At 59.3% G+C, this 25,513-nt stretch overlaps 1 protein-coding gene across 5 annotated transcripts; it reads left to right on the top strand.

The window, feature by feature from the left end:
- The first annotated feature begins 46 nt into the window (after positions 1-46).
- CFAP57 (cilia and flagella associated protein 57) lies at positions 47-25,069 on the top strand. Of its 5 annotated transcripts, none has more exons than XM_029082196.2 (23): positions 48-139; positions 1,329-1,515; positions 2,350-2,666; positions 4,187-4,473; positions 5,459-5,666; positions 6,022-6,174; positions 6,274-6,413; positions 6,596-6,761; positions 8,209-8,322; positions 9,064-9,276; positions 9,498-9,671; positions 10,811-10,972; positions 12,367-12,522; positions 13,551-13,644; positions 14,301-14,491; positions 15,493-15,666; positions 16,313-16,471; positions 16,618-16,761; positions 18,649-18,765; positions 19,147-19,281; positions 19,397-19,540; positions 23,944-24,076; positions 24,679-25,069. In XM_029082196.2, exons 2-23 carry the CDS (start codon positions 1,359-1,361, stop codon positions 24,864-24,866), a joined length of 3,726 nt encoding a protein of 1,241 aa, XP_028938029.1. In that variant the 5' UTR covers positions 48-139; positions 1,329-1,358; the 3' UTR covers positions 24,867-25,069. The 5 variants fall into 5 exon arrangements, 4 of the variants coding, with proteins under 4 accessions (XP_028938029.1, XP_028938033.1, XP_028938030.1 ...); XM_029082197.2 differs by having other exon boundaries at positions 53-128; XM_029082198.2 differs by lacking the exon at positions 48-139 and adding an exon at positions 284-301.
- The last annotated feature ends 444 nt before the right edge of the window (positions 25,070-25,513 follow it).

The following is a 25,513-nucleotide window of genomic DNA, read 5'->3' on the forward strand; positions in this document are numbered from 1 at the left end:
GGCGGCCACCGGAAGTGGGGCCCGCCGCGGGATTACTTCCGCTTCCGGTCCGGCGGCCGCTTGGCCGTCTCCATGGCAACCGACCGGTACCCGGCCGGCAGGACCGCCTTCCAGCCCGGGCCCGTTTGGTAACGATGATGTTGGTATCTGTAAAGCGCTGACTATGTGCGGAGCGCTGTGCTAAGCGCTGGGGGAGATACGGGCTCATCAGGTTGGCCGTTTTTATCCCCATTTTCCAGATGGGGGAACTGAGAAGTGAAGTGACTTGCCCAAAGCGCTGGTCTAAGCGCCGGCTCATCGGGTGAGACAGGCTCATCGGGTGGTCCCACCTGAGGCTCCCCGTCTTTATTAATGTTGGTATTTGTTAAGCGCTGACTATGCGCTGAGCACTGGTCTAAGCGCTGGGGTAGGTACAGGGTCATCGGGTGGTCCCACACGAGGCTCCCAGTTCGTCCCCATTTTCCAGATGAGGTCACGGAGGCCCAGAGCAGTGAAGTGACTCGCCCACAGTCACACAGCTGACAAGTGGCAGAGCCGGGATTCGAACCCATGACCTCTGACTCCCCAGCCCGGGCTCTTGCCACTGAGCCACGCTGCTTCTCTTCCGATGTGCCGGGCGCTTCGGATCTGCCCGGCACTGTGCCAAGCGCCGGGGTGGGATGGGCCTGGGTCCCGATCCCGGCCCCCGCCACCCGTCAGTCGCTTCTCTTCTCGGGGCCTCGGTGACCTCCTCTGGAAAATGCAGAAAAGAGGCCGGGCTGGGGACTCGGAGGTCATGGGTTCGAATCCCGGCTCCACCACATGGCAGCCGTGGGCAAGTCACTTCACTTCTCTGGGCCTCCGTGACCTCATCTGTAAAAAGGGGGATTAAAAAATGTGAGCCCCACATGGGACGTAGTAAGCGCTTAACGGACGCCACCATTATTATTATGAGAGCAGAGGGAGGAAGTAGGAGGGAAGGGGGCGGAGGGAAAGGGAGGGCCCTGGGCACCGGTTACGTTGTCTGCCAAATGGGGGCTGAAGCCCGTGAGCCCCACGTGGGACGGCCTGGTTCCCCCTGGGTCTCCCCATGACCTCCATTAAGGCAGAGCCTCGCATGAGATGCGGACTGTGTCCAGCTTGATTAACTTCTATCTACCCCAGCATTTAGTACGGTGCCTGGCGCGTGGTAAGATCTAAAGAAATACTATTTTTTAAAAAAAAGTTGGAGTCCTGATGAGGAAGAAGGGAAGAGGAAGAGTTGCCTCTCTAAAGGAGATGAGAGGCCAGAGGAACCTCCTTCCCCCTTTTTCCCTTCCTCATCCCATCTCCTTCCATTCCACTTTCAGGGTTCAAGGCAGGTGTGGCCAGCTCCAGTCATGTCGACCGTCGTGGCTCAGTCTCTCCACATCTTCGGGCTCCGCTCCCGAGTCGCCAACAATATTTGCTTTTTCGATGAACAAACTATCATATTCCCCGCCGGGAATTACTGTGTGAAGTACAATGTGGACCAGAAATGGCAAAAGTTCATCCCAGGTAAAGCCCGCTTTCCCTCCGCGCAGGCCTCCCCTATCGCCGTTCCCAGAGGCGCTTGAGGCTCAAGCCGCTTCTCGCTTCCCAACCCCCGGAAAAATCCGCTCGAGAGGAGAGAGGCCCCGAGTCAGAAGCCCACGCGGGGACCAGCAGAAGTCGTTCCATCACCATGGGGGCGGAGGGGGGAGATGGACCTTGGGCAAGTCACTTCACTTCTCTGGGCCTCAGTTACCTCATCTGTAAAATGGAGATTAAGAGTGTGAGCCCCATGTGAGACAGGGATTGGGTCCAACCTGATTAACTTGTATATACTCCAGTGCTTAGAACAGTGGTTGGCACATAGTAAGCGCTTCACAAGTACCATACTTAGGCACTCACTCAGCGACACGTCCACTTTCCTTCTTCCCCATAGCTGAAATGATCTTAGCATCCGTCTCCCTCGCTAGAGCGTAAGCTTCTCGAGGACGGTGATGACTCCGAATTATAGTATGCTCTCCCAAGTGCTTAGGGCAGTGCTCTGCACGCAGTAGGTGATCAGTCAACACCACTGATCGGTCGATCAACTGGCGTGGGCCACGCCCAGAGGTGGGAGAGTAAGGTGTGGGAGACGGGGAGAATTGCAGAGTTGGAGCAGAGAACATGAATAATTGAATTGGGTAGGAGCGGGACCACTGAGGTAAAAGGAAGTTGGTTGGCGGAATCAGGAAGCCCGCGTTTGAGTTTTGCTTTGAGTGAGTCGGAAACGGTGACCCCCACGGTGAGATGGGCCAGCGGGCTCCCGCTGCTCGCTTCCCCCACCCCGGGTGACCAGCGTCGCTCTCCTCGGCTCTGCGGCAGGCTCCGAGAAGAGTCAGGGCATGCTGGCTTTGGCCATCAGCCCGAACCGCCGGTACCTGGCCATCTCGGAGACGGTCCAGGAGAAGGCCTCCATCACCATCTACGAGCTGTCGTCGGTCCCCTGCAGGAAGCGCAAGGTCCTCAGCAACTTCGACTTTGCCGTTCAGCGGTTCGTCAGCCTGGCCTTCTCTCCGGACTCCAAGTACCTCGTGACCCAGACGGACCCTCCCGAGTCCAATCTCATCTACTGGATGTGGGAGAAGCAGAAAGTGATGGCGACCATCAGGACGGACACGCAGAGCAACCTCATCTACCAGGTCGGCCTTCCGCTCGCCTCCAACCACGCTCCCCCCATCGGGAGTTGCCCAGTGCCCCTCGTCACCCCTGTAGGCAGAACGGTGTCCGGACTCGGGAACGTAAGATGAAAGGAAGAGTCCAGCCCTTTTGCCGAGGGGCAGGCTCGGTGGGGGAGACCGGCAGTCACAGCTCATCTGCGTACGATGGGAACGAGGGGGAAAATCGAGAAACAGCGTGGCTCAGTGGAAAGATCCCGGGCTTGGGAGCCAGAGGCCGTGGGTTCTAATCCCGGCTCCGCCGCTTGTCAGCTGTGTGACTTTGGGCAAGTCACTTAACTTCTCTGTGCCTCAGTTACCTCATCTGTAAAATGGGGATTAAGACTGTGAGCCCACGTGGGACAACCTGATCACCTTGTATCCCCCCAGTGCTTAGATCAGTGCTTTGCACATAGTTAGTGCTTAACAAATGCCATTATTATTATTATTATTAATAAAGTGAGCGTTAAATAGCCACCCTCCACCCCCCACGCCCACTACTTAGACTGTGAGCTTAAGGAACTGTGTCACATCTGTATCTATCCCGGCACGTGGTACAGAGTAAGCGCTTAGCAAATGCCGCTCATTATTATTATTAGAAATGTGCAGGTAAGCCCTGGCCCACAGGCCTGCGGACTGAAGGATGAAACGAGGCAGGAAGGATGCCCCTCCTTCAGGCTTTCGCGGCTCCCTGTCACCTGGTGCGGGGGAGCGCTCCCCTCCGGGCCCCGATATCCCTTACAGAACCCCCGGGAGGGTGGATTGACATGGTTCGGAGCCTAGTCCGCCTCAGGCTTGTCGCATGTCTGATACTTGCCCTATCGACCCCATGTGACACTTTTATAATACACAGCAATGTAGGCACCTTCCTCTTTAAAGCACCAACTCACATACATGTCTACTTCTCATCCTCCATTCTGTCATTTCAGCGTCCGCTTCCCCCGCCAGAGGAAAAGCGTCCGGAGGGCAGGGAACGTGTCTAGCGACACCACCGCTCTTTCCCAAACGCTGAGTACGGCGCTCCTCTCCCAGCGGGTGCTCAAAATGTCAGCTGGACGGAGCGAGTCGTTACATTCATTCATTCAATCATATTTATTAAGCGCTTGCTGTGTACAGAGCACTGTACTAAGTGCTTGGGAAAGAACAATACAACAATAAACGGTTACATTCCCTGCCCACAGTGAGACAGACATCAATACAAATAAATAAAATTTTAGATCTATACCTAAGTGCTGTGGGGCTGGGCCGGGGAGAAGAGCAAAGGGAGCAAATCAGGGCGACGCACAAGGGAGTGGGAGATGAGGAAAAGTGGGGCTTAGTGTGGGAAGGCCTCTTGGAGATGTGCTTTCGATAAGGCTTTGAAGCAGGGGAGAGTAAGCTGTGAGGATCAAGCCTGCAGAGCTGTTTGGGCAAAAGGCTGCATTCCCGGAAAATGCTTGGTATTTCCACTCCCTGCCAACCACCCGACACGATCTTCCTTCCCTGTCCTCGTTCCCCTCTTCCAGGTGAGCTTCAACCCCCAAGACAACACTCAGGTTTGCGTCACGGGCCACGGCATTTTCAAGCTGTTCCGCTACGCGGAAGGAATGCTGAAGCAGACCAATTTCCAGAGGGGGGAGCCCCAGAACTACCTCTCGCACACTTGGGTGTCGGACGACAAAGTGGTCGTCGGCACCGACACTGGCAAACTCTTCCTCTTCGAGTCGGGGGATCAGCGCTGGGAGACGAGCATAGAATACAAACAGAGCTCAGAGGACCTGCAGAGATCGATGCTGGCCCAGGAGTCCGAGAGGTAAAGGGGGCGGGCGGAGGGGGCGATCCGATCCGGAAGAGGGGAGATGACCCGGGCAGGACCCCGTGTCTGCCATTCATTCGTTCGTTCTGAGCGTGCACCCGCAAAATGACAGATTCCCAAATTCTGAGCTGGCTCCCCAGACGCTTTCCACTCGGTCAGATCCTCAGTTCTGGCAGCAGGCGGGGTACAGAGGAGACTGAAGAGAGACAGGCTCTCGTGCCCAACTGTTCCAAAGAACAGTCCAGGTCTCCCCCCTCAACCTCCACCGCCACAACAGGCCGATCTCCTCTGGGGGTCATCACACTGGATGTTGAGGCCGGGGGTCTCCCCATCGAGAAAGACGGGTCATTGCCAGTCCCCGGGCTTCCAGAGCGAGGACCGACATGTAGGGATCGAGGGCCGACAGGGTGGGTGGTTTGTCCGGCGCCCGGGCGCTGGATTCTCTTTGACGGAGCGAAAGGAGTCAACCGTCCTCTCTTCAGGCCTGGACTCTCTGGGCCATGAGGGCCTGCCAAGGGAATGATAATTTACATCATCACTGTGGTATTGGTTAAGCACTTACTATGTGCCAACCATTGCACTGAGCCCTGGGGTAGATGCAGGATAATCAGGTCAGACACAGTCCCTGTCCCACGTGGGGCTCCCGGGCTAAGAGAGAGGGAGAACAGACCGCGAATGACAGATGAGGAAACTGAGGCCCAGAGAAGTGAGTGACTTGCCCCAGGTCACACAGCGGGCAAGTGGCCGAGCCAGGGTGAGAAGCCAGGTCCTCAGACTCCCGGGCCCGCGCTCTTTTCAGTAGGCCACGCCGTTTTTCAACTTACGGTGTGGCCCCTCACGCCACCCGGGCCCCAACACAGCCAGCGCGCTTCCCCGCGGGGCAGCCACCCCCTTCCGCCTCAGCGGCGACCTCCGAATCTGCCCGTTCTCCCGGCCCAGGGGATCGCCGGACGCGTCACCAGGCCGCGTGTTCCCTCTGCAGCCTGATCGTGTTCCCCGGGACCAGCTCCCCCGACCTGTCCCAGGACAACCCCTTCGAGAGCAGCGGCATGCACCAGACCTCCCTGCCCCGGGTCTCTGCCATCGCCGCCTATTCCAAGGGATTCGCCTGCTCCGCGGGGCCCGGGACCGTGCTGCTCTACGAGAGGGTGGAGGAGAAAGACGCCTTCCGGGAGAGCCGGGAAGTCCGGGTCAGCCCTGACTCTCGTGCCCGCCGTCTCGCCCTCTTCCCGCCCCTCGGCGTCAATGGGGCGGGCACCGGTTTTCAGAAGTCGTCAGGGGGCCCTGATCTCGGGAACGCCGCTTCCCCAGGCCATCTCGGGGGACGTCCTCATTCTCCGGGAACCTAGAGCCGCCACCAAGTGCCGAGAGGGGTGGAGCGAGCCAGAGTCAGGGAGAGCCGGGAGGCCTCCCAGCCAGACGGGCCAAAGCGGGCCGGCCGGGGCGAGCGCGGGGGTGCCCCGGGTGGTGTGAGGCCTCACGGCGGTGCGGAGGCGAGGCAGAGTGGTACGTTATGGGAACCGCTGAGCTCTGTCTCCCGGACAGATTCCCCCGGACCCCAACAGCAGCGACCCCAGCCAGTCCGACAAGCAGGACATCGTCTGCATGTGCTTCAGCCCCTCCGAGGAGCTGCTCATCGTCAGCACCAACAAAAACCAGCTCTTCAGCGTCACCATGTCCCTCATCGAGATCAAGAAGGTGGGGCGCGGTCCTCGCGGCTGCTCCCCCCGTGTCCCTCCCCTAGCCGAGCCCGCCTGACCCCCCACCCCCTCCTCACCCGCTGCGTGCCCCGTCCAGGGGGAACCGGCCCACTTCGAGTACCTGCTGTTCCCGATGCACTCGGCGGCCATCACGGGGCTGGCCACCTGCATCCGCAAGCCCCTCCTGGCCACCTGCTCCCTGGACCGATCTGTCCGCATCTGGAACTACGAGACCAAGTGAGGCGGGCGGGGTCGGTGGGATCCCTGTCCCGGGACGGCGGGGTTGAGGGAGGGCAGTCTCGGACCCCCTCGTCCTTCCGACGCCCGGCTCGGTGCGGGTCCCCGGGGCCGGGAGGGCTCTCCCGAAACCCCCGGGGCTGGGCCCAGAGAGAGAGCCGGCGTGGCCGCTCTCTCCGCAGCAACCTGGAGCTGTACAAGGAGTACCAGGAGGAGGCCTATACCATCTCCCTCCACCCCTCGGGGCTGTACACGCTCGTGGGGTTCGCCGACAAACTCCGCATCATGAACGTGCTCATCGACGACATCCGGCCCTTCAAGGAGTTCACCGTGCGAGGGTGCCGCGAGGTGAGGGGCGTCCCGGGCCCTGCCGGGGGGGACCCCTGAGCTGGGGACCCAGGTGTCCGGGGACTTTCTTTCCCGGGGAGGAAAGGGAGCCCAGGCAGTTCCTTTCGGAGAAGCAGCTTGGCCTAGTGGCCTGGGCCTCAGGGGATCCGGCTTCGGATTCCGGCTCCACCCCTTGCCTGCCGTGTGACCTTGGGTGAGTCGCTTCACTTCTCCGGCCTCAGTTTCCTCATCTGGAAAATGAGGATTTAAATGCCCGTTCTCCCCTCCCTTAGACTGTGAGCCCCGAGTGGGACGGGGACCGCGTCCATCCTGGTTATCTTGGATCGACCACAAAGCTTGCCGTGGTGCTTGACACGTAGGAAGAACTTTACAGATGCTATCATTAGTATTATTATTGTCATCCTTCCTGTTGTCGGAATATTAATAATAATAATGATGATGTTGATTATGAAAATGATAATAATAATGGAGGCGTCTTGTAAGCACTTCCTATGTGTCAGGCACCGTACCGAGAGACGAGAGGGTCAGTGCATCAATACGTGACCGCTGAGGCAGGGGCTTTGTCTGGCCATCTCCCCCCCCCGCACCCAAGCCCTGAGTCACCGCTGGGAGTCCATGGGCAATGAGGGGAGGGAGGGAAGACGCACGCCGCCGTGCTGACCCTGGGAGGAGGTGGAGAAGGAGGGGGAAGGCAGCTAATATCAGGGGAGCGTCGCGTCCCGTCAGGGCAACGGGGAGCGGGGTGGCCGAGTGGAAAGGGCCTGGGCCTGGGCCTGGGCCTGGGAGGCAGAGGACCCGGGTTCTTAACCCAGCTCTGCTGCCTGCCTGACAGGTGACCTTAGGCAAGTCACCTGACTGCTCGGTGCCTCGGTTTCCTTACCTATAAAAATGGGGCTATCTGTCCTCCCTCCCCCTTACACTGTGAGTTCGATGTGGGACGGGGACCGTGCCCAATCTGATTTGCCCATATCCACCCCAGTGATTAGTACAGTGCTTGGCACATAGTAAATCCCGACCAAATGTCACTAGTATAATACTCCCCACCCTCGCCCCCGACCTAGACCTTGAGCAACCACGTGGGCCAGGGGCTGTGTCTGATCTGTCTGAATCTTAACTAGCCCGGTGCTTGGTATATAGTAAATGTCCTTATTATTATTATCAGGCAGGTGGGCAGGAAAGGGAGGGACTGCCTTGGGACTGAAGAGGAGAAATGAAAAGGCTGGGAGCAGAGGAACCTGGTGGGAATATACCCCCGGAATGTCTTCAGCCCACGGTGTCTTTTTCCTCAAGACTTTTCAGGAAGCAGGTTTCTCTGAAGGATGGACTCCACTCTCTCTCCCCTTCCTCCTCTCCCTCCTCCCTCCTGGCGTTCCCCTCCCGGGCTCCCCGTCTCCTCTGGGCCGGGCTGCCCTCCTGACTCTCCCCTGCCCGCCCCTCCCCTCCGCAGTGCGCCTTCAGTAATGGCGGCCACCTGTTTGCCGGGGTCAACGGCAACGTCATTCACATTTACACCTCCACCACCCTGGAAAACGTGGCCAACCTGAAAGGACACAACGGCAAGGTGAGCCTGGCGGCCCACCCACCCCCTAGGGGAAGGGCAGCCATGGAAAAGCACGGGGAGCCAGTTCGGAACCCCCAACGGTCATGAGAGGACAGGAGGCCGCGGGGTTTGCCCGAGCAAGTCCCACAGTCCGCGGCCCTTGGCCGGGAGGGAGGGACGGAGGGTCGAAGAGGCCATCGGTCCCCACGAACTGGAGAGCTGCTTCCTCCTCCCTGCTCCGCCACATCCCCCGTGAGAAGCAGTATGGCCTAGTGGCAAGAGCACAGGCTTAGGAGTCAGAGGACGTGGGTTCTAATCCCAGCTCCGCCACTTAATCAAAAATAATAATAACGTTGATGATACTTGTTAAGCGCTTACTATGTGCCAAGCACTAGTTCCAAGCACGGGGGTAGATACAGTGTAATCAGGTCGTCCCCCGTGGGGCTCACTTGTCTGCTGTGTGACCTTGGGCAAGTCACTTAGCTTCTCTGTGCCTCAGTTACCTCATTTGAAAAATGGGGATTGAGACTGTGAGCCCCATGTGGGACAGGGACAGTGTCCAACCTGATGACCTTGTACCTACTCCAGTGCTTAGAACAGCGCCTGGCACGTAGTAAGCGCTTAACAAATACCATAATTACTATTATTATTATGTCCCTGTAACCTACCTGGGGGAGAACACACAAGGGCTCTGTGTGTGTGTGTGTTTTGGGGGAGGGGGGTGGTCCCGCCCCTATCAGCCACGTGTCCCTCCTCACGCAGGTGCGCTGCGTGCTGTGGAGCGGCGACGACAGCAAGCTGATCTCCTGCGGCACAGACGGGGCCGTGTACGAGTGGAACGTGCTGATCGGGAAGAGGGAGTCCGAGTGTGTGCTCAAGTCCTGCAGCTACAACTGCATCACCGTCTCGCCCGACTCCAAGATCATCTTTGCCGTGGGCTCCGACCGCACGCTCAAGGAGATCTCCGACTCTTCGGTAACTCACACCGGGCCCTGCAGCAGGCTGGGAACGCGGGGGGCAGGGTTGAGCTGGCGGGCGCCCCTCTCTCCCCCCAACCCCACCAGGCTGCTCTTGGGGTACGGCCGAGCCAAGGGGAGAGGTCACGATGGAGACTGTTCCGGGCAGGAGGAGGAGGAGGAGGAGGAAGCAGAGGGGAGCGGGGCCTGGCACAGACCCCTGACTCCGCCCCACTGCAGATCCTGCGAGAGGTGTCGGCCTTTGATGTCATCTACACGTCTGTGGTCATCTCACACTCGGGCCGCATGGTGTTTGTGGGCACCTCCGTGGGCACCATCCGCTCGATGAAGCACCCGCTGCCCTTACACAAAGAATTCAATGAGTACCAGGCTCACTCCAGCTCTGTCACCAAGGTTTGATCCTGGGCTTTTCCCGCTCCTCTCCTCCCCGGGCATGACGTCAATCCTTGCTCTGGTCTTGGCCCCGGTTCCCCACCAGCCGTGCACTCTCTTCTTCATCTCTCCCCAGACTCCCTCCCACCTCCCATCTCCTCAGACTTCCCTGGGGTCTTTCTCTCTTCTCCCCCGTTTTCGGTCCCTTTCTCCTGACCCACGTTTAAGACCACTTCCTGTCCGGGAAGTGACAGGGCGGTGCTCAGGTTTCACATCCATACAGCTGAAGGAGTGGTTCGCTGGATGCGAGAGGCGAGGCCGGGGCCGGGGCCTCGTGCAACCCTTCTCTACGGCACGTTCTCCGGGCCACCTCCGTGGGTTCAGGAGAGAGGCAAAGCCCCCTCGGGGCCCCAGGAAGGCCTGGGCATTTGAGCTGGCGTCAGATTCCCCGGTGACCCGCAGCCATCGGCACGCCCACCGCTGACGCCCGCTGGGTTATCGAAGGCGACCCTTGGCTGGCATTTCTCCAGGCAGCCCCAGGCAGGGAGCGGGTCTGAAAATGGCACCGGGAGAGCCGGCCCGCCACCTCTTTCTCACGGGGAAGCCAGCATTCCCTCCCCCAGCAGACATCAGCAGGGGTCCGTCTGTCGTTTCCCCCCCCCCCCCCCCCGCGGGGCCAAGAGAGAGCTACGGACCGAGGAAACCCTGTGGCCAGGGGTCCTTTCGGGAGGACTGGCCCATGGTCAAATTCAGAAAAATCCACCAATAGCAGCCTAATGAGAGACGACCGCCCATTTCACCCTCCCCAGGGGATCGCTCTGGATCGTGGACACAAGTCCAGGAAAGCTTAGCAGATCCTGTTTCCACTTGCCTTAGCCTCCATCTCTGCCTTCCCCCGCCTTTCAACTGGGAGAGTTATCAGCTATGAACCTGGAGCTAAGCTGGCCACTGACTGGCTACCTGGCCCAAATAGCCCAGGTTTGGCCCCGCGTGAGCCCTGGCACTAAAGGGGGAATCTGCTTCTCCGCACACGGCCTGATCACTGCCGGGCCTGAGCCACCCCCCAAGGCCTGAGCCAGCACGGGGCCAGGTAAGGCCCCTCTGGCCAACAGCGTGTGCTCACCGGCCAACTCCGATGACTCCCTTCCCTCCCTCTTCAGATGGTCATAACGCCAGACGACCAGCTTCTGCTGACCATCTCCGAGGACGGCTGCCTGATGATCTGGAAGGTCTTCGACAAGGACAGTCGGGGGGTGAAGCGGGAGAGGGAAGTGGGCTTCTCTGAGGAAGTGCTGGTCACCAAAACGGACATGGAAGAGAAGGTAAGCATAGCGCTCCTCATCCGGTCTGCCGGTGTGGAGGAAGCCAGGCCGATCCCGCCCTCTCCCGTCACCGGACCCCCCGGCCCGGAGGGTTTCGTTACCACGGGGCCCGGCACTGGGAGGGAGCAGCCCAGGCCAGTTGGTTCCACGGGCCCCTTCGGGTGGCAGCACAGACTCCTGGTTGGTCAGCGTCCCTAGGGTGCAAAGTGCTGACTTCCCAACCCGGGTCCCAAGATGGGTCAACGTCCCCAGCCCTAAGCCGACCCCAGAGCACTTTAACCTCTCAACCGTCTATGAGAATTCCTTTAGAGCAGGTAAGGAGGGTTCGGATTTCAGTCCGGCGCACTCTTAACCTCTCTCTGCTTAGCCGACGGTTCCCCACGACAGCGGCCTCTGGTCGAAGGACCATCTGACTGAGTGGCAGAGAGATCTGCAGTGTTTTCAAGGCTTCTGAGCTACTTTATCATCATGCTTTTTTTCTTTTAGTTTCCTCTAAGACCCTCAGGGTCCAAGGAAATAATGAAAACAAGTGTTTTCTATGCACACGGAGCAGAGGAGGAGGGGATGAGGCTTGGGGATGAGGTGGTGGCAGAGACATGAGGGTGAGACCCTCTCCCTAAGCAGGGCAGAGCTGATGCAGCCTGATGCCGAGGATGGGAAGAGGAAGAAGGAGACAGGCTAATGCCAGGCCACCGAGGGCAAGGCCCACTGGGGAAGAGCAAATGGAGGATTGAGGGAGAGACCCAAATTTAAACCCCAGGATCCCAGACTATCCGGGTGTCCACCAATCCATTCCCAAAGCCCTCTTGGGAAGTTGGAAGCAGTGGCGGCTGGTGGGCAGGGCCGGGAAGAGGCCGGCATCTAGGTGTGTTTGGGTCCTCCCCTCGGGCCCAGGAAGGTGAAAAACGGTGTGGCCCAGAGGAAGGAGCCCAGGGCTGGGAGTCAGGAGACCTGGATTCTCATCCCGATCCTGCCCACTGGTCTGGTGGGTGACCTTGGGGAAGTCACCCAACCTCTCTGTGCTTCAGTTTCCTCATCCGTAAAATGGGTAACATTACTGGTTCTCCCTCCCTCTGAGGCTGGGAACCCCAAGAGGGGCAGAGACTATGCGTCCAATCCCCCAGACCTCGGCACATAGAATGGACTTGCTAAATTCTAGCAGGGTGAGGACAGAGTCCTCCCCTTCTCCGCTCTGCTGGCTCTAGTTACTCTCCTCCGATGACTGTCGGGGGATAGCTCCTCTCTGACGGGTTTTGGACCTCTTTAAGAAGACACTGTAGAGCAGGGGGCTATCTTTTCCCCGGAAGGCTGGCCTAGGCAGAACCCCGAGGAGGGTGCCACCCTTGCCCGAGAGACCTGTCTGCTTCCATGAGTCCGTACCCTCTCTCCTGAAGACCCAGGTGATGCTGGAGCTGAAGACCCGGGTAGAAGAGCTGAAGATGGAGAACGAATACCAGCTCCGCCTGAAGGACATGAATTACACGGAGAAGATTAAGGAGCTGACAGAGAAATTTATCCAGGAGATGGAGTCCTTGAAGACCAAAAACCAGGTCTGCTCTAGACACTCTGCCTCAGTAGCCTCAAGTGGGCACCTCTTTCTTTTGGAGTAGCAGGGTGGAGCCCTGTGTGGGCCAGAAATCGGGGCCGATCCTGGTCCTGGTCCCGGTCCCGGAGAAACCCAGGGCTGATCTAGATCTGAGTTGCTGTGGGGGTCTGTTACGGGGGGCTGCAGGGCGGCACCGCTGGACAGTAGAGCTCTGGCCACCCACGGGTTTGCTCCCAGCCTGGCAAGGTCCGGAGGCCTGCAACGGCCAAGGTGCCAGGGCTGTGGAGTGCTGGCCAGGCCTCCTGAGCTCACAGGATTAAAGAGGCGGGGCTGGGCTGGGTGCCAGCCCAATCTCGCTCCCCAGGGTCAGGACCCGCAGGTTAGGCCTGGCCTGCTCACCTTCAGGACCCTCGGCCCGCTCTCTTCGGGGCTCTCGGCCTGCTGCCTTCGGGGCTGTCGGTCTGCTCTCCGGCACTCCTCGAGTCAGGAACTCGCAGGAGCGGGCCCACAGAGGGTGGGCTTGTGGAGAAGAGAAGGGAGACAAGGCGGAACTCTGGAGGGCGGGGAGGAGAAAAATTCTGGACGTGAACTGCTTCCGGCATTGACCGTCTCTCGCCCAGCTGGCAGAGGCTAGAATTAGAACCCCATATCCTACTTCTCTTCTCCAGAGGATTCAGTTGTGCAGCAACATTCCTCCCTTTCTCCAAGTGGTGGTAGTAATAATAGTAATAAGAGCAGCAGCAGAACTGGTAACTAAGTGCTTGGGAAGGTCCCCATAAGCCTAAGACCCGTCCCCAGTCCTCAAGGAGTTTACATTCTGATGGAGACTCTTCTGGCCTCCTAGCTCCCCTGGGGAGCAGAGGCTAGCCAGAGAGCGGCCGCCCCCTGGATCTGCCCCATCGTCCACGAGGCCTTGGGGCCACTCAGAAGGAAAATACCACGGGAGGAGGGGGGGCGGTCATTGCCCGCGGAGGTCGGGGCAGCGGGCTGAGTTTCAGAACTGGAGACACGCAACTTGTTTGCTGGGGTTAGGTTCTGAAAACGGAGAAGGAAAAGCAAGAGACCCAGTACCACGAACAGATCTGCGAGATGTTGGAAAAGCAACGGCGGGAGTTGCAGGACCTCGGTCAGGCCACGAGCTTCCCCGGGGTCACACTGGGACAGGGGGAGGAGCGGGGTACCCAGGGGACCCTGCAAAGCCGGATGGGGCACCGGGGGAGACCAGGAGGCCATGAACATTTGGATGGACCCCGCGTGTTCAGATGGGGCCCTGGGGGGAGAGCAGGATAGGTGTCACCCTCCTACAGTTCCTTCAGTGAATTCTAGCCCCGTCCTCCCCCAGTCCCTTCCATAAAAGACCCCATGTCTGCTCCTCCTCCTCCTCCTTGGACTGTTTTTACACCACCCCTCGACTGACCCTCTTTCTCTCACCCCCAAATTCTGCCCTTTCCTTTCTTCCCTTTCCCCACCCTCACTCTCTCCTCTCTTCCTCTCTACAATCCCTCGGTGGAGGCCCTGGCTGGCGGCCCAGACTGTCGGAGAGGCTTGGTGTCCCGAATTCTCCTAGGAGTAACCCTCAGCCTTCCTCAGTCAGTCAGGGTCCCTCAGCACTGACCAAGGGAAGACGGCCCCTACTGGGCAGCCTTCCGAGCCCCCTGGGGATTTTGCGGTGGGGAGAAAATCAACTTCCCATCCCCCACGTCAACTTCCTGCGGAACTGGGAGTTTCGGGCCTCAGTGGGCTCCCCTCCTGCCTTCAATTTCTCACGTGTTGTTCCCCTAGAGTGTGGCAACAGCCAGAAGCTGCTGCTGGAGTACGAGAAGTACCAGGAGCTGCAGGTCAAGTCCCAGCGCATGCAGGAGGAGTACGAGAAGCAGCTGCGCGACACCGACGAGGCCAAGAACCAGGCCCTGGAGGAACTGACCGAGTACTACGAGGTCAAGCTGCACGAGAAAACCAGCCTCCTCGAAGAGGTACCCGGCACTTCCGGGTGTGAGAGCCGGCAGGCCCGCCCCCCGCCACGGTATCCCCGTCCTCTTCCCCCCGATGCTGGGGGATGGGAGGGAGCCTCATTTCCACCGTCCCCCAATCTCCCGGCCGAGTACCCGGCACTGCCCCGGGGGCACTTTCCGCCCAGACCTGCCGACCGACCGGCCTCCCCGACGTGTCCAGGGGAGGCCGGTGGCCGGTCTATGTGGGGGCGGTGGGGCTCTTCCCCGAAGTCCCTCTGGTCATCCCTTCTCCACACCCCTGCTGCCTGCCCCATCCGTTGCTTCGGTCCACCGGCTTCCGCGGACCGCTGTTTGGCGGGTGGCGGTTAGGTGGTTGGCTTGGTGGATGCCCCAAACCATCTGGGCTCCAGGGCTCTGGACCTTCAAACCTTCAAACCAAAAAGCCACCCCCACCTGATACTGGGACGTTCTGAGCTCCTGGGGTGGTGCTGGCGACCGCCTTATCTGATCACTTGCATATATAGACCTGGACACAGAGCCCAAATCTGCTTGGGCCCGAGTATGGCCCCTGCCCTCCTCTAGCCCCCCCCCCCCCCATCATTCCTACGGTGGATGGTTTTGCAGGGCAGGAGCCAGCAGCGGGCGACGGGGAGGGAACCAAAGGGGTCCCCTCTCTAAGGAAGCCCCAGCAGGGAGAGGAGGAGAGAGGTGAGGCTGAGGCTACGACCTCCTCTCAGGCCCCTCTTCCTATCGGCTTGTCTTTCTCCCAGTTGGGGCTCGCTCTGGGGTGCCGGTAGCCGGGGTGGGGCGGGGAGGGGGTCAGGATCGCCAAAAGTCACGGTCTGCTCTCAGCGGCTGCCACGACGGCCCCAACCACCCCCGCCTGTCCCCTCCGCTCACCTCAGGGGAAACAAAGCTGCCTATGTCCGCCTGCGGAGTTGCCTCTTTCTTCCCCTCCTTCTCCTCTCCTCCTCTTTCCGTCCCTCGTCGTCGCAGCCCCTTTCTCTGTGTCTCCGAGCCAGGCACAGGATGACGCCCGGCAGCAGCTGCGGGAGTTCGAAGAAACAAAGAAACAGATCGAGGAAGACGAAGATCGAGAGATCCAGGACATCAAAATCAAATACGAGAGACGGCTCCGGGATGAGAAAGAAAGCAACCTGCGACTGAAAGGAGAGACGGGAATCATGAGGAAAAAGGTGCCAACCGGTGCTCCAAGGGAACCCCAGGCTGGCCTGGCCGGAGAGCAAGAAGGCAGGCCTCCCTCGGCTCCCCGGCCCCGTGGACGGGAGAAGCACGGTCTCAGAAGTGGGGGAGCAGTGGGGGGAGCCCCCAGGTTTTAATCATGGCCTCATGGATGACCCATAGGAAAAGCAGGAATCTTATCCCCATTTTTCCGGTGAGGAAACGGGCCCAGAGAGGTTAAGCAGCATGCCCAAGGTCACATAGCAGGGCAGTGGCATAGGTGGGACTAGCACCCGGGTCTCCTGATCCCCACCTACCCCCAACCCCGAGACCCATGTACTCGCTTTAGCTCTCTTCCATTGGACCACGGGAGGAAAACAGTGTCCCCGGGCCGGCATGGAGCCGTGGAGCAGAGAGGAGAGGCTGTTGGGTTGAGGATCAGCAGCCTGGTCTCCCAGCTGCCTCCTCTGGGTTGCTTTGGGTCTAGGGGAGAGAGGAAGGCGAGGGCCCTCTAGGACAATCACATGGGTCTCAAGGTGCTGCCCTTGTGGGTCCCGGGTCCGGGTTAGCGAGCACGGAAGTGGCATGTGCAGGGTGCTAGCAGGGAGGACGGTGGGACGGAGTCCTTGGGGAGACTCAAGGGCCTGTGCGTCTCCGCAGTTCAGCAGCTTGCAGAAGGAGATCGAAGAGCGCAGCGGGGACATAGAGGCCTTGAAAACGGAGCAGCTGAAGCTGCAGGGAATCATCAAGGCCTTGGAGAAAGACATCCAGGGCCTGAAGAGAGAGATCCAGGAGAGAGATGAGACGATTCAGGACAAGGTGTGACATGGGGCTGCTCCGGAAAAAGCCCAGGGGGTCGGGGGCAAAGTCAGACATGCCGAATCTCTCGGTGACCTGGGCGCGGATGATTTCCCCACCTGGGGTCCCGGGCCCCCATATCCCTGCCTCTCTCCCGCTGCCCCCAGGAGAAGCGCATCTACGACCTGAAGAAGAAGAATCAGGAGCTGGAGAAGTTCAAGTTTGTGCTTGATTATAAGATAAAGGAGCTGAAGAAGCAGATCGAGCCCAGGGAGAATGACATTAAGGCAAAGAAGGAGCAGATCCAGGAGGTGACTGGCTCTCTGCCCGCATCGGCACTCTCTTGCTGCCTCTCCTGGGACATGCTCTCCCTCTGCCTCCTCTCACCGCCCACCGCTCCACCCGTTCACTCATTCATCCACCCACCCACTCACCTACTCATTCACCTAGTAATAATAATAATAATTACAGTACTTGTTAGGTGCTTACCATGTGCCAAGCACCGTTCCAAGAGCTGGGGTAGATATAAGTTAATCAGGTTGGACACAGTCCCCGTCCCACATGAGGCTCACACTCTTAACCCCATTCCATAGATGAGGTAACTAAGGCACAGAGAAGTGAAGTGACTTGCCTAAGGTCACACAGCAGACGAGTGGCGGAGCTGGGATTGGAACCCAGATCCTTCCGACTAGCAGGCCCCCTATGCACTAGGCCACTCTGCTCACCTACCCATCCGCCCACCCAGCCATCCGTCCATCCACCCTATCCCGACCAACCCACCCGAGCAGTCTCTTTCCCGGCCCACCGGGAGTGGGGTAAAGCGCCCCCCCCCCGGGTCTCCCTTACTTTCGGTGTTGCTCCCTGGAATCGGAGTCCTGCAGATCAGTTTGGGTAGGAAGTCACAGGTCAGCCCTGCGGCCCACGAAGGCCAAGGGGAGAGTTTGCAGAGGGGCCAGGCCCTGGAAGTCCCAGCCCAAGCTGGGGCAAGGAGGCTAGCCCACACCTGGGTACCTCCTTGCTGCCACCAGGGGGCGCCTACCCCGCACATAACACGAGGTGGACGCCCCCTCAAAGGGTTCCTGGCCGTGCGCAGGAGGAGGGGGCCCGGGGGGCTTGGAAGGGGGTGGCAGGCCTCTTGCTTCCTTCTCCACACCCACCGAAGAGGGACATAATAATAATAACAACAACGATGGTATTCGTTAAGCGCTTACTATGTGCCAAGCACTGTTCTAAGCGCTGGGGTAGATACCAGCTAATCAGGTTGTCCCACGAGGGGCTGACACCCTTAATCCCCATTTTACAGCTGAGGAAACTCAGGCCCAGAGAAGTTGAGTGACTCGCCCAAAGTCACACGTCTGATAAGTGGCGGAGGCGGCATTAGAACCCACGACCCCTGACTTCCAAGCCTGGGCTCTTTCCACTGAGCCACGCTGTTTCACATGGCATGGCGTGGATTAGTTTTCAAATCAAAGTCATGAGAAGAGTAGCACGAATCTGATGAACCATATTAATAGTCTGCAATTGCAGAGTCTGGTTATTCTTCCCCCTCGGTTACTATTATTATTCTATTTGTTAAGCACTTACTTTGTGCCAGACACTGTACTGAGCACTGGGGTGGATACAAGCAGATTGGGTTGGACACAGTCCCTGTCCCACGCGGGGCTCACCGTCTCAATACCCATTTTACAGCTGAGGTAACTGGGGCACAGAGAAGTGAAGTGATTTGCCCAGGATCAAATAGCAGACAAGTTTTCTCCGTCTCTCCATGAAACATCCCAGTGAAAGAAGGAGGAACGGATTTCACTATTCCCATCGAATAGATGGGGAAACCGAGACCTAGAGAGGTTAAGATCTAGTGGAAAGAGCCCCGGCCTGGGAATCGGAAGACCCCAAAGGACCACAGGCCTGCTGGGTGACTGTGGACAGGTCACTTCACTTCCCCAGGCCTCAGGTTCCTCATCTGTAAAACAGGAACGATAATCCCTCCCGCTCACCACTTGACAGGGATGTTGTGAAGATAACACACGACACGTAATGTCACACAACTTTGGAAAAATAAATGTGAAGGATTGTCGCCCAAGGGGGGAGGGGAGGGGAGCCCTCGAAGTAGAAATCCACGGGCTGCGTGGCTTCCTCTCCATTGGGCCTCCCTCGGGAAACCCCTGACCAAGAGACACTTTCCCCATCCCTCCCCACAGATGGAGTCGGAACTGGAGCGCTTCCACAAGCAGAACGTCCAGCTGGATCTGAACATCACCGAGCTGCGGCAGAAGCTCAAGGCCACAGACCAGGAGATGCGCAAGGAGAGACAGAAGGTGCGAGGGAGGAGCGGGTCCTGCCAGAGGGTCCGAGGGGATTTCCGGTCAGAAACTCCTCTCCCTCCCTCTCTCCCTCTCTTCCTCCTTCCCTCCCTCTTTCTCCTCCTCAGGCTCTCCCTATCACCCCCTCTGCCTCCCCGCCCCGCCCTGGCAGTGGATGTTGCCTATGGGACCATCTGGATGAAAATGCTTCCTTGCCTGCTGCCTGATTTCCCTCATTCGGGAGCAGCGGGCCCATGCCCATCTTCATGCCCAATTTAATGGGTTCGTGTGACAGACCGGAAAGAGCCCTCTTCCCCCCCTCCCCTGCGCCCTCCTTGGGCCTTGTGGTCCGGCCGGTCTGGAGCCGGGCCCCTGGAGGTCGGTGTCCGTCTGCAGGAGCGGGACCTGGAGTCGCTGGTCAAACGCTTCAAGATGGACCTGCACAACTGCGTCGGCTTCATCCAGGATCCCCGGAAGCTGAAGGACGGGATCCGCGGACTCTTCGAGAAGTACGTGCAGGAGGCCGACATGGTGAGTGCCCTTGCCCCCACGGGACATCCGGCCCCGCCCGCCCCACCCCCCGCCCCCTGCACTGCCCCGACCCCTGCGCCCCCGCCACCCTGACCCCCGTGCCCCGGCCGGCCAGGTGGAGATCGTCGGGGTGGACACAGATCTGCAGCAGGAGTACATCCGGCAGCGCGAACACCTCGAGCGGAATCTGGCCACGCTGAAGAGGAAGTTGATCAAGGAGAATGAGCTCCACAGGTCGGACAACGTGCGCATAATGCAGGTACTCGGCTCGGGGACACAGCCCTTCCTCCCTGTCCTGGGACTCTTTTAGTGAGGGCAGCGCTCGGGCCGGGGAGTCAGGGGACCTGGGTTTTAATCGCGGCTCCACCGCTTGCCTGCTGTGTGACCTTAATAATTATGGTATTTGTTAAGCGCTTACTATGTGCCAGGGACTGTACCTTAGATGAGTCACCTAATTTCCCTGTGCTTCAGTTTCTTCGTTTGTAAAATGGGGGTCTAAAAGGTGCTCTTCCTCCCACTTAGATTGTGAACCCCCAGTGAGACACGGACTGTGTCTGACCTGATGATCTTGTATCCACTCTGGTGCTTAGCATATAGTAAGCGTGTAATTATTAGGACGGGGCAGAAAGGGGGCAGGAATTATAGGATGAGGACTGGCGGGTAACACGGCTGTCAAAGGGAGTCGCCATCGAGGTCTTTTCAGCCCTGAGTGGAAAGTCTCGTGTCTGTGATGAGTAAACTTTGCCCCATCGCCCCCCGGGAGGGGCCACCTCCCACCCCAGAACCCATTGGTCACAAGTCCCAGGCTCTTTGGTCCCAACCGTGACTCTACCTCCCCGTGGAACCCCATCCTCAGCCTCCTTATCCTCGCCCAACTGCCTCCCCGCCCTCTCACCCCAACACCTCCTCCTCTCCCTCCACTCGTGCCTCCCTGCCGCCTGGTCCTGCACCGCCATTTCCCACCTCAGCCTTCTCTCGCTCCCCCCGCCCCCTCCTTCCCCTCGCCCTGCGGCCTCATCCCCCCTCCCCAGCCCCTCCTCTCCCCACCACCCCACTGCCCCATCCCAGCAGTCAGAGAGGGAGGGGAGCGCTGGGGACTTGGAGGAGATCCAATAGGGGGCCGAGCTACTCGACCCATCCACCCCGGAAACTGGCACAAGCCCCCGAACTGATGTACAGCCCCTCTGGGCTCACCCCGGGACCTAGTCAGTCACAGGAGCTAGTTGGGATTCTGAGTCGGTTGGGAGACCTCGATGGAGCTGATGCCTCAGAGTTGGGGGCAGGAGGCAGGGTGGCTAGGCCCGGACCCAGTAAGCAGAGCAGGGGCAGCATATAAGGGAAAATCTGAGCAGCGGCATTAGGGACGTTCGGCAGCGAGGAACCCCAGCAACCCTGGTGTCAGAGGTTCCATACGGGTGGGCCGACAGGGGAGCACCAAGTGAGTAGAATGCTTCCTCGTCTTTTGTTTTTTCCAGGGGGCCTCCCAACCCTCTCTTCTGTCCTTCTCTGTTTTCTCCCTGGGCTCCCCCGAGGTCTCTGTTGTGGGAGGGGCTGCAAGCAGCAAGACAGAGCACCCCCGCCCCACCACCCACCACCTAGGATTTCCCTGATCACTCCAAAGCTCCCCCGCCCCCCATCCTTCTCCATCCCCGGAGCCATCATCGCCCCCCGCAGCTGTAGCTCCAGCCTGACAGGCCATCTGGAACCCACTTCCGGTTTTCAAAACTGGATCCTGTTTGATTTCCTCCCCATTTTTCCAACTCTGGATCTCTGCCCCTGCTCCCAGTCTTCTGGAGAGTGGCTGCTCTTTCCCCAGCCCCTTCGCGGCCCCCAGATCACGGTGGAGGCCCGCGGGAGCCGTGACCTCAGCGCTCCCCTTTCCCCCCGCCACCTCCTCCTCCTCCTCTCCCCGGCAAAGCTGGACGGTGCTCTGGGGAGGGGTTGCTCCGGCCCAGTTTCAGGCTGAATCGAGGTCAGTGTCTAAAGCAATGGGGATAAACATTTGCAATAAGGTCAGAGGAGGCATCACTCGATCAATCGGAAGATTCTCAAGCACAGTCTCTGAAGAGTCTGAAAGTTATGTAATGGCTTCCCTGAATTTTTGAGGGAAGGGGGAGGAGAGGAGGGTAGGTCTCGGCCAGGGACCGTAAAATTAATCCCCACAGCCCGTGCCCAGGCCTGGCCTCAGTGGGCGGAAGCATGGGCCCCAGAGGTCTTAGCCCGGGGCCGGGCCCTGTGGCCACCGATCCAGAGAGTCGGGCCTGGCTAAGCCTCGGCTGGTGCCTCCCCAGCCAGCTCCGGGGCATGGAGAGTAGAGTGCCCTGAACCGGGTGGTGTGGCCCGGTGTAGCTGTGGGCCACACGGCTAGCAGTCGGCTAGCCTGTAGGCTGAGGTATCGGCCCCCTGGACCAGCGGCCAGTGGGAGGCCAGCCGCTGAGCCTGCCCACCCAGCCTCCGGGAGCCAAAGCTCATCTCTGGGACCTGGGCCTGGCGGAAGCCCGGGGCCGGTGGAAGCCCGGGGCCCGGCGGGATCGGGTTCTTCTGTCTGCCTCGTGTTCGTGTTCGGAAAATCCCGTGTAACTGTGGAGCGAAGAGGCCCGAGGCTGGCCTCACCCTTGCTGGGGTCTCCTGGCCCCAGGGAAGTAACCTCAGCCTCCTGCCATCACTCACACTCCCTCAAGCCGCCCCCCCCTGCACCCCTCGCCCCCCATTCTGGTTCAGCCAGTTTCGGCTCCGCCGCAGAGGCTCGGCTCCTAGCATCAGGGAGGCTGCCTACGGGCAGATCTTGGGGTTTGACGGGGTGTTTTATTTTCCCAGGAATCCCGGTGAGCTGGGAGAGGGAGAGACTCAAGCCTCACCCTCCCTCCCGTCCCTGGGGACCTGTGTGGAAAAGCCGCGTTCAACCCGGGGGACCAACCCAGGGTCCTCATTCATTCAGTCGTTTTTATTGAGCGTTCACTGTGTGCAGAGGACTGTACTAAGCACTTGGGAGAGTATGTATGAGAATAAACAGATACGTCCCCCGCCCACAAGGAGCTTATGGTCTAGAGGGGGAGGCAGACGTTAATATAAATAAATATATATCTGTATGCATAGTATATAAATATAGATATATAAAATATAAATAGTATCTGTGATAAATAAATTACAGATATTTACAAATTTATTACGGATAATGACGGGATAGCCCCCAGCGGCCAAGGCCACCCTGACCAGAGGCCCCGGGGCACTGCGCATCCGCCCGGGCTGGCCCCGTGCCCCCCCCGGCTCCGCTCCTGACCCCTACCCTCTCACTGCCCTCCTTGGGCTAATGTGCCCCTGGGCCTCTGCCCTTGGGGACCCCGGGGTGCAGGGAGGTAGAGGGGAGAGAGGGAGCAAGAGGAGGGTGAGAGAAGCAGAGCCGGAGTGCTGCAAGGAGACACAGAGGAAGAAGAAACGGAGGGCAGGGGAAAGCGGGGGTTGACAGGCAATAAGACCAAGGCCTCGTGAAGCCCACATTGGCACTGGGGTAGGAAAAGAGGCGACACAAGAGGAAGGGATAAGCCTGGACAATGAGGCAGCCTGCCTTCCTTGGCCCCTGCCTGGCCCCAGTCCTTCTCCCTCTCTCTCCTTCCCCCCCTTCGTGAGGAGGTGGCTGAAGGTCTCAGCTTCTCCAGTCCTTGGGCCCAGCCCCACCCCGGCCCCAAGGCTATGGGGCTATCCCACAGCCAAGGGCGCTCCCAGGACCTACTTCCAGGCTTGCATGTGGATTTTACAGGATTTTGATGATGGAGAAGCAGAAGATAGGTGGCACTGGGACCCGGAGGGCGGGACCCGGGATGATATCGAGGCCAAGCTGGGGAACAGAAGTGGCACGTGAGGAATTGAGGGGGAGGGAGGTATGCGAGGCCCGAGAGGTAGAGTGAGAAACAGCAAGTGGAGCATGTGAGGGGACCCCTGGGGAGCGGCTCAGCCAGACCAGCCAAAGAGGGTGAAGGGCGACTGTGCCAGGGGAAGGGAAATGGGGGAGGGGGAGAACAGTGGGCAGGGAAGAGGACTGGGACCCTGGGGTTTAAAGATGGCATAGTAAGCAGTGTGCCCAAGGACCAAGGACTGGGGGAAACGGGGGGACCGGAGAGTTGTGGCCGTTGGTTCTCTAGGCCAGCAGGACTCTGGGCCATCTCATCTCTGCCAGAGATCTGGCAGGCTGGGATCAGTAGGTCATGGGTTCCGGTCCCGGCTCCGCCACTTGTGTGCTGTGACCTCGGGCAAGTCATTTCGCTTCTCTGGGCCCCAGTTCCCTCACCTGTAAAATGGGGATTAAGACTGTGAGCCCCATGGGGGACAGAGACGGTCCAACCTGTTGACCTTGTATCTACCCCAGCACTTAGAACAGTGCCTGGCACGTGATAAGCGCTTAACAGATCCCATCATCATTGTTATTATTATTATCCCAGCCTGGAACAGAGTTGATGGGCCCAAACCCTCCCATTCCCATCTCCACCCACCCTGGAGCCGTGGGCTGGGACAGCCCCCTTTCCGAGGGTCTGGGAGACCAGAGAGCTGGATGGAGGGGCTGAGGGGGAGGGGGAGGCTCGAATACCAAGCCCGAGAGGGCCCCTTTCTCCCATCCCGTTCTGAAAGCTGGGAGAAGACCGTCTTCTCCGAACTCTTTCTCCACAGGAAAATGTGAGCCTGATCAAGGAGATCAACGAACTTCGGCGAGAGCTGAAAATCACTCGCACCCATGTTCACCACCTCGAGTCAGCACTGAAGCTGAGCAAGAAAAGCAAGAAATCGGAGTCCCTGGACACAGGTGCAGAACCCTCCGGGTTTCCTTTGATGTTGAGGTTCCAGGAGCTGGGGAATTTCAGGGTCCTGCTTAGACTGAGAGACACACACACACACAAGAACACACACATACATTCACACAACTTTTTCTCTCTCTTCCTGTTGCTATTGTTAATGCGTAGATAAAGAGGGAGGAAGGGAGGGAGAGAAATCTCCCAGCAGGCTCTGAGAGCTAAGACGGAGACAGATGGCTCCCTTCCTCTAGGACTCGTATCCCTTCCCTGATGGAAGAGGGGGCAGCCTTGGAACTTGGGAGAGGGGGATGAGGGGGCCCAGCAGTGTTCTGGGTTCAGGAAGCTCTAGGAAGGATGGGCGCTGGGGAAGAGCAAAGAGAAGGGAGATGGAAGAGGGGGATGGACCTGGCTGGGGGAGGCAGTCTGGGCAGCAAGAGGGGTGGGAGAACGGGGGAGTGGTGCCAGCTGGGCAGAGGGGAAGGGAGCGGAGAACTCGGAGCCCCACGAGGGCCGCCGTGGCCGCGGGCCCCTCGGTTCCCGGGCGGCAGGGAGTGGGAGTCGGCTCGGTCCGGACCCCCAGGGGGACCATCCTGGCCTGGGGCTCTCCCCACAGCTTTTGGCGAGGATGTGCCCGGCCGCAGAGGGGTCATCAGGCTGAACCAGGAGGAGGAAACGGAGAGGATCATAGAAATGCAGAGGCTGGAAATCCGGAGGCTGCGAGACCAGATCCAGCAGCAGGAGCAGATTCCCGGGCTCCGTTCCCAAATAAGCACCTACCTTCCCCCCCTGATATCAGAGTAGCCCCAGGGCCCGGATGGACCGGCCTGGGACCCTGAGCCCCGCGGCTGGGCCTGGGGTGCCCCAAACCGCTGAGCTGAGGCCAGGCTGGACGCGCCTCCCGCTGCCTCTACTATCCCCCATCGACTCTCTCATCTCTCCCTCTTCCCTCCTTTCCCTTGAGGGCTTCGGGTGCCAGAAGAAGTGAATAAAAGTTTGCGACTGCAGCTTGTCCGGGGTCACTGCCACCTAGCAGAAAGACCCCGGGCCTGGGAGTCTAATCCCACTCTCTCACTTGCCATCTGTGGGACTCTGGACAATTCGTTTAACTGTCAGGGCCTCAGTTTCCTCATCTGTTAAATGGGGATAAAAAATTCCCTGCTTTCCCCCACCGTTAGGGACTGAGGGACAGGGTTTGTGACCCATCTGCATATACCTGTGACTGCCCTGGTGCTTACTCCTTATGATTCTCCAGAGGGGCTTCTGGGCAGGAGAAACTCAGATGGAAGTGTCATCCCCACAGCCCCCAAGGAAAACATGGAGGGAAGAGCAGCAGGCTGCAGCAGCCTACAGCCCTGGGCGGTCAGCCCCACGGTCAACTCCACGGTCCACACCATCCGACCCCAGTCGCGGCACCGTTCTGAGGGCCGTGCTCAGGTCTGCCCGCCCAG

This window comes from Ornithorhynchus anatinus, chromosome 17 (assembly GCF_004115215.2).
Source record: "Ornithorhynchus anatinus isolate Pmale09 chromosome 17, mOrnAna1.pri.v4, whole genome shotgun sequence".
Taxonomy (NCBI): Eukaryota; Metazoa; Chordata; class Mammalia; order Monotremata; family Ornithorhynchidae; genus Ornithorhynchus; species Ornithorhynchus anatinus.